The sequence below is a fragment of the Podarcis raffonei genome, chromosome 4 (assembly GCF_027172205.1).
Source record: "Podarcis raffonei isolate rPodRaf1 chromosome 4, rPodRaf1.pri, whole genome shotgun sequence".
Taxonomy (NCBI): domain Eukaryota; kingdom Metazoa; phylum Chordata; class Lepidosauria; order Squamata; family Lacertidae; genus Podarcis; species Podarcis raffonei.
The window spans coordinates 35,751,005-35,765,151 of NC_070605.1; the positions used below are offsets into that span (position 1 = coordinate 35,751,005).

The 14,147-nt window shown below is 41.2% G+C and overlaps 1 protein-coding gene across 11 annotated transcripts in view; it reads right to left on the bottom strand.

Moving 5' to 3' along the window:
* Positions 1 to 14,147, bottom strand: part of ABI3BP (ABI family member 3 binding protein) — a 137,362-nt gene that overhangs the window by 39,789 nt on the left and 83,426 nt on the right. For 9 of the 11 annotated variants that reach the window (XM_053386207.1, XM_053386202.1, XM_053386199.1 and 6 more), the window contains 7 exons: positions 13,265 to 13,312; positions 12,941 to 13,012; positions 11,055 to 11,123; positions 9,962 to 10,009; positions 8,739 to 8,813; positions 5,744 to 5,818; positions 1,871 to 1,945 (listed from right to left, as the gene is read on the bottom strand). In XM_053386207.1, coding sequence (XP_053242182.1) covers positions 1,871 to 1,945; positions 5,744 to 5,818; positions 8,739 to 8,813; positions 9,962 to 10,009; positions 11,055 to 11,123; positions 12,941 to 13,012; positions 13,265 to 13,312 — 462 coding nt within the window. The remainder of the gene's footprint in view (positions 1 to 1,870; positions 1,946 to 5,743; positions 5,819 to 8,738; positions 8,814 to 9,961; positions 10,010 to 11,054; positions 11,124 to 12,940; positions 13,013 to 13,264; positions 13,313 to 14,147) is intronic. The other 2 variants (XM_053386200.1, XM_053386206.1) reach the window with 2 other exon arrangements.

The window sequence follows — 14,147 nt, forward strand, 5'->3', positions numbered from 1 at the left end:
AAGATTTTGGTGTGCTGAAGAAGAAACACCCTTGATTTATATTAGGGCCGAAGTATAGTCGGGATTCGGCAATAGGCTGGATTGCATGATAGGCTCAATCACTTCCCTAGGCAACACTGCGGAGAATACTGATGCAAATAACTTATTTAGGCTGCAATGCTATGCTCACTAACCCAGGTGTAAGCCCCACTGAACAGAATGGTACTTCTGAGCAGACAAACCATTTGTTTCCTTTGCTATTTGACTGTCTTCCTTGAGAACCCATTTAAAGCCGTTGCCATCAGCAGTGCCTAATGAAATGATTCTCTGATGGGAATCTTCTGCTGCCATGACTGGATAAGCTTTTGGCTAGGGCCAGGGAGACCAGCATTCAAATCCACACTGACCCTTGAAGCTCACTGGGTGACTTTTGGGCCAGTCACAGTCTCTCAGCCTAATGTACCTCACAGGGTTGTCATTAGGACAGAATGGGGAAGAGAGACATTTATGCAGCCTTGGGTTTCTTGGAGGAAAGGCAGGATAGAAATTTAACAACAGCAATTGTAGGGCAGTGATAGTGAACGCGACAGATGATTCAGTCAACACTTTGCAAGCATGAAGTTACAGATTGGCTGGCAACAGCAGCCCATTCCAACACCAGAAGGCTGCTAGCTAGTCAATAACAACAGCAGGTTTGCATAGTGCTGGTTGAACTGCTGCCCGCTTCCATATGGCTCAATGGTTATTGGCAAAGATAGGCTCTCTTTTCCCCACACTGCCAACCAATGGCCTCTGTCAGGTCCCACAAGTGAACTACTTCACCAGTTACTGCTGTAATGGTTCTTACCTTCTTGCTCTCTGAAAGGTTTCTTACTTGTGATGTGTTTTTGTAATATATAGTTTGTTTTCATTTATTTAGGGAAGCCTTTAATGTTGATTAGACTATTGTATTTTAATATTTTGTTGGAAGCTGCCCAGAGTGGCTGGCGAAACCCAGCCAGATGGGGTATAAATTCATTCTTATTCTTATTCTTATTCTTATTATTTAGCACTTTGCTGTGTTGGTCATATATTTGTTTTGGTCATATATTTGGTCATATATCTGTTTTGCCAGATTCCCCTCACCCTCTTATTTAGAAGAAGAGGAGGAGGAGGAGGAGGAGGAGGAGGAGGAGGAGGAGGAGTTTGGATTTGATATCCTGCTTTATCACTACCCAAAGGAGTCTCAAAGCGGCTAACGTTCTCCTTTCCCTTCCTCCCTCACAAGAAGCACTCTGTGAGGTGAGTGGGGCTGAGAGACTTCAAAGAAATGTGACTGGCTCAAGGTCACCCAGCAGCTGCATGTGGAGGAGTGGAGACGCGAACCCGGTTCCCCAGATTAGGAGTCTACCGCTCTTAACCACTACAACACACTGGCTCTGGCATGACATTATTTCACAGATGAAGTTTTCTTGCCTTTTATGACTTTTATAAGACTATGTTCTTTAACCACATAGGAATCTTTGGCACTTGTTTGTGCCCATTCTAATTGGAGGTAGATATTTTATCTGACCCTATTGACTGAGCCATAATGGTGCTTTTGAAATAGCCACTAAGCTTCTGAAATTATTGACCTTCCAGACTTTCTCTTTCAGCTTCATTTGAACTATCCCAACTTTTTTTTTTCTAACTCCCTATCCTGAACAGCATTGGCTATTTGAGGAAATTTTGCATAAACATATACGTTGAGCTTGACAGCTTTGCGGTCACTGTTTCCAAGGAGTTTGACATTTATCCTGCCTTAATGAATACCTGCTTCTTTACAACAATGAAATTAAAAGAAAGCTTTTCATATCATATTCCATCTCCTAAACTGGATCATTTAAAATGTTCAGATGTAAAAGTTATTTACCAGGTCCAGTCTGTGGTGTGTCTGTGGTTGAAGAGATTTTAGATTTGGAAGGAACAGGCTGCATTTCCTTTCGAACTGAAAAAATAACCAGGAGTGTTATATTTTTTAATGTTTTCCTGGAACAGAAATTTGTGTGTCTGTACAACAAAGCTTGTGTCTCTCCTTCCACAGGCAAAGAAAATATAGCTGGATAAAAAAAGAACACTGAATCTGATATATACAGAAACTTTAAACAAAAAAAAGACAGCCTTGCTTTTAATAACATTAAGAAAGCAATAACAAAAAGAAAACAAACCTGATCCTGTTTGAAGAACATAAATTAGGACAAGAACTCAAGAATACATTAAAATTGGCGAGTTCCTCCTCTTAGGAAATCTCAGCCACTTGTTTGTATGCCAGTTGTTTCAGCCAATTGATCAGTAATTAAGTCTGCATAAATTTGCCCCTGAATAAAACTATATTTTGAAGGGGGGGGGAATCATATTTTGTTCTTAGAAGATATGTGAGTCATGGCATCTCTGATAGATGGCTGCCCTGCATCTGATTAAAGCCTCCAGCGAAATGGAAAGACCACCAGCACTGAGATAAATGTTCTCATTGTTAAAACAATCCTTACCATAAATAATGATTTTTAATGAGAGCAAAATTAGGATGGTTGCTTAATTATTTCTGCAAGTTGTTTTCTCCTCCTAGTGTGAGACAGTAAATTTGCTGTGGACTCTCTGGGCAGATCCACCATACATTTAAAGCACATCCAATGCGCATTTACTTATCCCAAAGAATCACATGAAGAGTTGTTTGTTAAGGATGCTGCCAGAGCCCGCTCAGCCATTAGGAAGGATGAGCCCACTGCCTCAGGTGGCAGGAGCTGCTGAGGCAGCACCCCCTGTGCTTCCTGCCTGCCCAGCCCCCTCTGCTAGTAGTGCAGAAGCAGTGTTGCCACCATCACTGATTTCGGGAGAGATCCATTTAGGGTGAGATCTTGTGGAGCACACAGAATCTTACCCCAAAGCAGTGCAATCTTGCCTGGAATTGAAACTGATTGTGGCACCAAGTCTTCCCCAGAGGCAGATGCAGCAAGGTGTGTGGTGGCAGCAGAGTGGGCGGCGTAGGCAGTGTCAGGTATGGTGGTGGCGGGAGTGGCAGCAGTGGCAGCAGTGGCAGGGCAAGCCCATAGGTGCTGCTAATTGTACTGTATTGGCCTGAATATAAGCCTCATTTTTCCCCCACGTGAAAAGTTAAAGTGCGGCTTACATTTGCCACCTTACGGCATGCTGTCAGGAGCATGGGGCAAACAGAGTCAGGAGAGGGGCAAAGTGGCGCCCGCCCCATGTGTAGTCCCCACCCTCTCCCCCAAGGCCGGGAGAGAGTGAGGAAGGGGAAAGGCTGCTGGCAACGCAGCACAGATTCCGCCCCCCCCCTGCAGTATGCAGCCAGGAGTAGCGAGGAATGGAGCGGCTTATATTCAGGTCTTTTTTTCCTTTTTTCCTCCCTCCCCCCCAATTTTAAAGGTGTGGCTTATGTTTGGGTGCAGCTTATATTCAGGCCAATATGGTAACTCTGAGGAGGAAACTACAATTCCCAGGACTCTTTGGGTGAAATCATGTGCTCTAAATTTGTGTTTTCAATTCTACCTTATCCCAAAGAAACTGTAATTCCTGCCCTCTTTGCAAGCAGAATACTTAAACACACATCAGGAGCTCTTTAAAGCCCCTTTGAGGCATACAGCCACATGTGAGAGGGCGTTAACTCTGTAAAAGTAGGGTGTATGTGCCAGCTCCCATGTCCTCAACCACTCATCTTCCCCATCCCAACTTTCCCACTTTGAGAATAAGTTCTGACAGGAGAGTTCTAAGGGTGTTCAAGCATCCCAAATAAATAAAACGCTTGATAAAACGCAAGATATCTCAGAAGATATATCCTTAACTTTGATACAGTAGGGAACAGAAGATAGCACTGTACAAGGGACTTGTGTCGACAGGAACCATTTGTTCCCAACAGACAGGAGAGTTTCGTTCTTAAAGCCAGGGCTTGATTCCCACCATTGTATTTTGATAGCTTGTGGTGCCTTAGCCTTCTTTTTGGAAAGTCAATTGCCTCAGAAAATAAACACTCTCATATGTCTAATGTATTGAAGCAAATGCTTCTTTTTAAGGAGGATGCTCAAGAGCTGCCTTCTTCAGACTACTATATAGTGGAAAAAGTGACACTATTTATAATTCCAGTCTCCACAGAATGTAAATCAGCTCTACTGCATTTCAACATTATTTCAGACCTCACCAGGAAATCTTTTTATATACACAAAGCTTCTTTAAAAGACAAATGTGCTAGAAAATGAAATGCTTTAATATAAGATGTAAATATTGTACGGTCACATTCCATTCAAACAATCCACAGAAAAGGAGAGCTGAATTATAGCAACAAAAGCCTTTAGCGTTAAATACCCTCTACTTTCCATCTCTCAATTTTAACCACATAATCTCTGAAACATTCCAAGCCTCATTAGAAACCACATCCTGCCCTGCAAGCCCATCACAGAACTAATTCTAGATGAATCAGAACTGGTGGTTGTCACTCAGTGGTAAAGGAAAAAGCACTCTGCCCATGCACCTTATCCTTCGTTGTTATTTTACACATCCCAGAGCTGAACTTCCATCACAGTGAACACATTTTGGGGGCGAGCTATAAGTCAAATTAAGCTCTAAATCTTAACCGACGAGAAATGATCTTGCATTAGCCCTTTGACAAAACCAATGAGGTTTATTGTACAGGTCTACGCATTAGAAAAACAGTTATTAAAAAAAGGTGAAAGGGATCCAAAACACTACTGAATTTAACCCTCTGTCGTGCCATGATGTGTTATAAATATCCGTATAAACAAGAAACTTACCACCTGGTTCAGTGACATATACATTGACTCAGCAGGAATTTGGATGGCTCACATCACATTTGCCATCACCCCTCAGACCCCAACGTAAACTGACATTTTGAAGTCAGCTTACCATGGAAAACCATTTGGAAATAGATTGTGAGACGAACCAGGCATGTCCAGAAACTGGCAACTAGCCACTGATAGCCTTATCTTCCATGAGAGCAACAGTAAAAAGGTAAAGGTAAAGGACCCCTGGATGGTTAAGTCCAGTCAAAGTTGACTAGGGGTATGGCGCTCACCTTGATTCAGGCCGAGGGAGCTGGTGTTTGTCCACAGACAGCTTTCCAGGTCATTTGGCCAGCATGACTAAACTGCTTCTGGCGCAATGGGACACCATGATAGAAGCCAGAGCGCATGGAAACTCCATTTACCTTCCCAGTGCAGCAGTACCTATTTATCTACTCGCATTGTTACGGTTTTGAACTGCTAGGTTGGCAGAAGCTAGGACAGAGCAAGAGGGGCTCACTCTGTCATGCGGATTCAAACCATAGGTGAGGACAGTGCTCTGGTGCTTGAGGGTTTCCCACAGGCATCTTGGTGGCCATGGTGAGAACACGATGCTGGACTAGATGGGCCATCTGTCCAGCAGCCTCCGCTTCTGTTCTTTTTCAGGTTTTGCTTCTCATAGGCATATGGTCAGCCACAGTGAGAGCAGGATGTTTTAGCGTATATGGGTCTGTGGTGTGATCCAGCAGGGATCCTCCTTTGATTTTAGGGCATGCATTTGGATATGGCTCTAGGTGCAATCCCTGGCATCTCCAGTTAAAACAAAATCAGGTACCGGGGATGAGAAAGAGCCTCTGCTTTGGTTCCCAAAGAACTGCAAAGACAGTTTTATACATTCATAAACAGTGAACTACTGCAAAAATAAGTTTCAATGACACAGGTTTGGCCAAAGACACACTTTGATGTAAAATAATTGTTTAAAGTAATGTGCTTACCTGGTTTTGTATGAGGTGTTTTTGGGCTGGGTGACGTTTTAGGCTTGGGTGGAACACGACGACTCCCTTTTTGACCTGAAAGGTACAAAAGTTGAATTAAAGCTGCATCTATACCATCCTATTTCTTCTTGATGCAACAAACTATCACCTTTGAGTTTTCATCTGGATCCCATTACGTTTCTCTGCTACTTTTTGCATGTTTTCAGGAAAGGGCTCTGGCCTACTGCACAAGACAGGATAAAGCTTTCCCTCACAAATGGAATTGCTGGGAAAATAGGCCTGGCTACAGTTTGCATTGCTGAACCAGCCTTGCAGCAAACCCACATGTCATGCTGGAGCCCTTCTTTGAGAGTTCCATTAAGGCAGGGATGGTGAAACTGGGGTTCTCCACATGTTGTTGAACTCCCATCAGCCCCAGACCATATCTGTCAACTTTTCCTTTTTCTTGCGAGGAATCCTATTCGGAATACGGGAATTTCCCTTAAAAAAAGGGAAACGTTGACAGCTATGCCCCAGACTGCATGGCTTATGGTCAGAGGCAGTGCTTTTTTCCTGGGGGAATGCAGGGGTGCGCATACCCCTAAACATTTTGTGAATCTAACGGAAGAAGAAACTAAAAATTCAAAATGTTTTAGTTTATTCTCTAGCACGGTGAATCGTCAGTTCCGTTGCTACCCCTGATGGCAGCCTCATTTCCTGTCATGGTGTTTCCAGAGTCTCAGATGGAAGCGAGTGTTTAATGGGTGAAGTTACTGTGATCTGTCAGCTGTGTAATATGAGGTAATGCATGTTCTTTGTACTTTTGTCCATTTACTGTATTTATTTTCCCCACTTTGAACTCTAAAATGGCAATTTTTTTGAGTCAAAACGAGAGTACTCATAAGCCTTTTTTAAAAGAAAAAGAAAAAGAAAAAAGCACTGGCCAGAGCCACTGGTTCTCCCGTTCTTGCATTAATGACTACAGCTACTGCTTCCTTCTCCCTGCATTTTCAACAGATCTATTGGCAGAGAAGGGCACTTAACGAACTACCTTAGGACAAATGCAAACTATTAACTGCTGGTTACAAAGAGGAAAAAATTATTCAACAAGCAGAGAATCTAAAATGCATGTAGTGGGTGTTCATAAAGTAATCCAAAAATCCAAAAATTAAAAAAATAACAACAAATTTATATAAAAGGCCTTCCCACACAGAAAGAAAAGCTGGAAGTCAATCAAATGTGTATTGATACCAAGATACAGAATGATATGCTGATTATAAAATAAGTTGTGCATGGCCCCCTTATAACCCATAATATCTGTACTTGGCCAATATCCAAATTGTTACTGCAAGTCGCTTAAACCAGACAACAACTTGCATTGTTGGGTCGAATAACACTGACTCTTAGAAGTAGAAAATGGCTACATGGGCGGAATAAAAGACATAGCACATTATATATGGAAATGTTGTTTACAGAAGGCAGTACAAGATAAATGACTTGTTCAGTTGGCTAAAAGTGTGTTTAGAAAGGGGAAACATTGTTCTTGTTGCTAAGCAGTGATTCATCCCGTGCTTTGATATTGTGTTATCTGTTGAGCATGCCAACTGCTAAGAGACTCAACATAGATATATATGGCTGTTATTTATGTACATAGGTCTCTATACATATTTTATAATGTTTTTGTAATTGTTATTTGTTTTATAAAGTTTTTATTTTTATTCTTAAAATCCATATCGCTCCCTTCATCATAGATGATCTCAGGGCCGTTAACAACAAAATAGAATACAATAAAATATGATACAGTTGAAACCGTCAAACTAATCCATTACAATAGAACAAAAATACAGTGATCACTGTGTATCAGTGAGGAATATCAATGTACGTATTCAGAAGGGCACCAAAGTTCTTCAGATTCAGAAGGTCTACGTATTCAGAAGGTCTTCAGTTGGCACCAAAAGATGGACAGTGTTAGCCTAAACAGAACCAAATCAAGGAGGGTGTTCCACAATCGGGATGCTGTTACCAGGAAGGCCCTATGGCAAACTAATACATCATCTGACCTCCTGTACAGATGGTATGGCCAAAAGGGCCTCCCTAGGAGATTTCAAAGTACAAGCAGGACTGTTATGGGGAAAGGTGTTCACCTGTGTATATATTTGGTGTATATAAGGTATTTTTATGTATGGGGTAGGAGAAAGTTCCATTTGACGAGAAAGTAAAAGGAATAAAAAACAAAATTTAAACAGATTTCCCCCTGAATATTAAGATGCCAGTAAATTTCATTGATCAGCGACTACCTCTCCTGGTATGCCCCATGGAGGACCTTAAGATCTGCAAATAATAACACCCTGAAGATCCCAGGCCCCAGGGAGATTAGACTGGCCTCGACCAGAACCAGGGCCTTTTTGGTCATGGCCCTGGCCTGGTGGAACGCCCTCTCACAAGAGACCAGGGCCCTGTGGGATTTGACATCTTTCCACAGGGTCTGCAAGACGGAGCTGTTCCACCAGGCCTTTGGTTGGGGTTCAGTCGGATTCTTTTCTTTCTGTATAAGAACAAGCATTAAAGAGGCCTCCTAGCCTGCTCACAGGTCCTTTATAAGACCAGTGGTAACAGTTGGCCCTGGAGAATATTAACCACTCTCAATTTTACCCGTGGACTTCCATCTGTCCAGATTTTAATTTGCTCTGAACTAATTGTAAGATGTATTTTAATTAATTGATTGCCTGTTTTTATGTTCTTTGTATACTGTTTTAGTTTTATGATGTTAGTTGCCCTGAGCCCAGCTCCGGCTGGGGAGGGCAGGGTACTACTACTACTACTACTACTACTAATAATAATAACAACAATTATTATTATAATTATTATTAATGGGGCATTTATTTTGAAGACTTTTCCCTGAGTAGATATTCACGATGCACCTCTATATGTTAAATAGTTCTTAGTAGAGGAGATATCAAATATAATCACACACTGAATATAAATGAGCAGAAACTCAAAATAATGAACCACTTACTGGGCTTGGTTGTTGTTAAACCAGGGCTGGGAGATGTTCTTGGTCTGGCAGGGACACGACGAGTTTCTTTAGGAACTAAAAGGAATTGAACATGAGCTATTTTACTATAATACCACAGGGCTGCCAAATGTAAGTAGGAGCGGATGCCCACAAGCATCACTTCTACAAAACATATGCATTAGAAGTAACAACAAATAATAAGCCACCAGTGATAATTAGAGTGTGCATGCTGAATGGAATTGGGTGATATAAATGAAGGCATAAAGTCACTGATGAAATTAGCAGTTCAGAGAGATTTGAAGTCTAACTCTAAAATACAGAATGAAAAATAATTTGAGGCAGTCGAAAACAAATCAACATGATCTCATGTAACAGGCTTCCAGTACCTCAGTGATATTTTTCATCACATCTTGTTTTGTCTCAGGCTGTAGCATACAGGCTCTAGTGGGCCATTGAAAGGTCTTGAAAAGTATTTGTGCAAAGGACCTCTTTAGGCATTCTATACTCAATCGTAAGTGAACACGCAAGGCTGGACGGGGCAGGGGGTTAGAGCTAACACAAGCCCTATCACCGTTTCAGCTGAGAGCGATCTTCTTAAGGGAGTAGCCTCCTATGCTCCTGCAATCTCCCTTCTTATTTTGAAGCTGTGACTTCCCAGAGCAATAAAATGCATGGGGAACCTCCACTTGTGAAGCTTGCCCTCCAACTCATGGAGAGCGACAGGAATGGCTTTATCTGGATGGGGAGTGGAGCTTGGGTGTTCCTCTTGCATGTGTACTTAACACAAATATAGAACGTCTGAAGAGGGCAACTGTCTTCTGCAGCTGGAATGGCTTCATTATATTTCGGTCACTTTGCTCAAACAACACTCTTATGGTAGGTCAGAAAGAGCAGAGGAAGATTTTTGCCAGCCAAAGAGCATCTCTGGGTTCGAGTTGCTGTGATTTCTTGTGAACATATACTCTGTAAGATCCCGTCCCCTAAATCTTTAGGAGTCCAATTTTAAAAGATGTGGGGTTTCAGTGCAATGTCGTCCTTTTCTAGGCCCAGTGCAACATGGTGATTTTAGTAATGTTATGGAAGAGACACTAGCAGCTAAGAAAGCTGAATGTCAAGGTGAAATGATGAACGAGAAAGTACAGTATGGTACAGAAAGTATTTGAAATTCTATTGGAAATTATGAAGGCAAGCAAATATGATCATCCATGATTAAAATGTTTTACCCATTGTTGACTTTGGTTGTTCAGTTCTAAAAGTAACTGCTTCCATGTCTGCATCATCAATAATATTAGTAAATAAAAAGGCATGTATTCAGTAATAAGCTTGCAAGTCATTATAAGCATAACATGAAAAAAACACAGCTTTGATTCATTTGCAGCTGGCACTTATTTAATGCACTTTATTTTGATTAACTTCAAGTTACAACTTCAAGTGGGTACAAGTTTGTCTTCTGATAACTCTAAGAGGAAGTATTTCCAGTGTAGTGGCAATTAATGTACATTATTTTGTGTGTTCTTACTATTTTCCCTGCATGGGATGCAGGTGGCACTGTGGGTTAAACCATAGAGCTTAAGGATTGCCGATCAGAAGGTCAGCGGTTCAAATCCCCATGATGGGGTGAGCTCCTGTTGCTTGGTTCCTGCTCCTGCCAACCTAGCAGTTCGAAAGTACGCAGTGCAAGTAGATAAATAGGTACCACTCCAGTGGGAAGGTAAACGGTGTTTCCGTGCACTGCTCTGGTTTGCCAGAAGCGGCTTAGTCATGCTGGCCACATGACTCGGAAGCTGTACGCCGGCTCCCTTGGCCAGTAAAGCAAGATGAGCGCCACAACCCCAGAGTCGTCTGTGACTGGACCTAACGGTCAGGGGTCCCTTTACCTTTACTATTTCCCCAAGGCTGAAGTTCCAAGTGCAGCTACTACAGAGGCTGTTTTCCTTAAGAAGAAAGAGAAGTGGATTTCCAGTAGACCACAGTACTCATGCTTCTTTCTATTTTGCTAGCTGCACTGTAATTCCGTGCAGTTTCTCTAGACTGCACCATGTGGGGTATGTCCTAGTGCCTAGCAGTTGGGAGGAAGAGGGTTCTAAAAATGAAATAAGTACAGGCAGTGCCCCCCCCCGTTTATGCTGGGGTTACATTCTGAGGCACTGCGTGTGTCAGTGAAATCATGTATAAAAGCCTGCAAACACCCTGTTCTGCCCTCTTAGAATATTTGACTGCATTTTTAGGAAAAAGAATGAAGTATTCCAGGCTGTGCCAAAATAGATAAAAAGCTATACTGATGAATGAATTCATACAAAACAAGGATGAATTTACCAGGCTTGGTCTGGGGCACGTCAGGGCTGAGCCAAGTTTTTGGTCTGGAAGGCACAGGGTCTCTTTCTTCTGGAAACAAAGTAGAGCATGCAAGTTATAAATTGGTACATTGTTCAGAAATCTCAGTGTGAGATCAGATGCAATGAACGTGGGTACAACATGCCTCTGTCTTACTTCCTACTAAAGATAATGAAGAAGGATAAAGGAGAGACGTGCAAAGGAATTTTTAAAAAGCATGTTTTGACTTTAGGTGCAGATTATAAGAATGGATACAACAGGCTGGCTGCCCTTGGAAACTTGACAGACATTTAAACACACAAATATTGATCCAGAGAGACCCAAACTACTTTGATTTGGCAAAGCTCCATGACTAGGTATTGAATCAGGGGCAGGATTAGAGAAGTGTGCCATCTGCTCAGGTGTCATTGGATCAGTTTCAGGTTTTATGGCTGGAGAAGGCAGATAAGACCCTTGGAAATTTGTGACCAATGGCGCAAAGCTTGACTGATACAACACAACCGAAAGGGGTTGAAAGGATGGTTCCAGGGAATGCTGAAAGCATTCTTAAATGAGTGGTGCAATGCAAGAGGTGGTGGCCTGACCACTAATTAAGAAGCCCTTGTGGATCAAGAGGTTTGTGGCAAATCCCCCAATTGCAAATATTTCCTTCTTAGGGAAGGTGGTAGTTGATTAACTTCAGGTGCTCTTGGAAGAAGTGGTTTATCTGGACCCATTCCAGTCTCGCTTTAGGTCTGGCTTTGGGAATGAAACAGATTTGGGTCACTTGGATATATGATCAGATGGATTTGGAGAGAAACAAGTAGGACACTGTTGTTTATTAATCTCTCAACCGTTGTACTGCTAGCCTGACTGCAGTTCAAGAGTTGGAGGCATGGTGAGTCAGTGGTTCCACTTCTATCTATAGAATGAGTTCTGGATTTTTGTTGATGACTGCTATTGATGTGATTTTCTTATTTTCCTGCTCTGCCCTGGTATTGCATTGTGATGAAGGGAAGATTACAAATACTCTTACATAAAAGTAAAACTGAGAGTACTGGTAGTTATATATACTATTAGAATATGAACACAAAATGAATGCAAAAGGAGCTGCTTAACAAACACTCAAAAAACTGGATAAATTCAAGTGAAACAGCAACACATTAATAAAATTAAAGGTAAAGGTAAAGGGACCCCTGACCATTAGGTCCAGTCGTGTCCGACTCTGGGGTTGCGGCACTCATCTTGCTTTACTGGCCAAGGGAGCCGGCATACAGCTTCCAGGTCATGTGGCCAGCATGACTAAGCCACTTCTGGCGAACCAGAACAGTGCACGGAAACGCCGGAGCGGTACCTATTTATCTACTTGCACTTTGATGTGCTTTCGAACTGCTAGGCTGGCAGAAGCAGGGACCAAGCAATGGGAGCTCACCCCGTCGCGGGGATTTGAACCGCCGACCTTCTGATTGGCAAGTCCTAGGCTCTGTGGTTTAACGCACAGTGCCACTCGCGTCCCATTAATAAAAAATCAATAGAAAATTACCAGCTTTCAAATTTGGACCTTCTGTTCTTGTTGTTACACCACTGAAGAGCTTGGATGACATGAAAATCAAAACATTTGAACTTACTAAGTGTACACAGTGCCTTCTTCAAATCGAACAGAATGAAGTTTGACCAAAAAGTATAGAGAAGTGTGGAAGCTGTGTTTGATGGCAATCTTCTTATGAAGAAGATTTTTTTGGGGGGTGGTTGTTCTTTGATGGAACAGCAAAGAAATGGTTTGGAAGTCATGACAAGCAGAAGAATCAAAGTGCAATTAGTGTTTCATAAAGTTGTAAGAAGGATAAACAGATAAAATATACTTTTCAAGGAAGTAAATAATCCATTACCCGGAGTAGCTTTGGGACCATTGAAAACATGAATATGGAGGTTAATTGAGTCCAGGTCCGTTATAAATGGTACTGTTGGAAACAAAACGGGGGGTGGGGTGGATCTGAGATTAGGCTTGTCTTGTCTGAGTCACATATGAGATAAGAACAAGACACATGTGCATTTCAGAAAAGAAAATGCATTTCCTATAATACCACTTGATTTGACTTAATGTTTACATATTTTTATCTTCTGTTGATAGTGTACTCAGAGCGGCATACACCAACAATAAAAAAATCAAAATAAAAAACAGAAGAATGTAAATTTCAGTGAAGCATCATTACCTAGTTCAGACTTGGGTGGCTCAGTTCTATGTGCAACAGGTTTCATGTCTATACAAAAACAAAACAAAACTTTTATATATAGTAAATGATGCTTCTTGCCAAAGTGGCGAACAAAATCATCAGAACAATGACAAACAAAAATAGTAAAACATAACAAGGAGTAAACGTATAAAATAAAATATGAAAAAAATCTTAATTTACACTGAAAACAATATTACTAATGTCTGCTGGTAGATCAGAAGAATTATTAAATTTTACTAAAGATAAATCAATACTTATTAATCTATGTGCCTTTAAAATGTCCATGCATGTATTCTTAGTAATTTTATTTCCAAAATTGTATCAAATCAAAGGATAATCCAGATGTCATGCTAATGAACAAAGTGAGGAAAGGAAGGAAAGTGGTCAGGCATCAACAGTGATGATTATGCATGGAGATGTGAAATGGCAATTGTGGGGTGGGTAACAAGAGGCTATCTTGACAACATACTTGTAAGAGGCCTGGTTTTATAATAATGCTAAGGATGGAGGAATCATTCTATTTTTTGCACGTGCTGATTCATGAATCAGTTCTGTTCCTCAATCTTTGTATGCATTTTAACTTAAAACATGCTTTTATATGTGCGGTTTGGTAATTTTTTCAGCAAAGAACTGTTATTGCAAAATTTGGAGAAGTGTGTGAAAATGAAACATTTAACTATATTCCGTGTAAAGATAATATTAGTCCTGGAAGTGCAGATCAAATTAATTTGCTTAAAAATGTAGACCAAACAAAATGCTCAAGCAACCCAAAACAATACATATATATTATTATTATCAATGTCTTAGATCCAAAGAATTGTAAAAAGAGTTCCATTTGCAGAACACATCATTCCCAACTTCC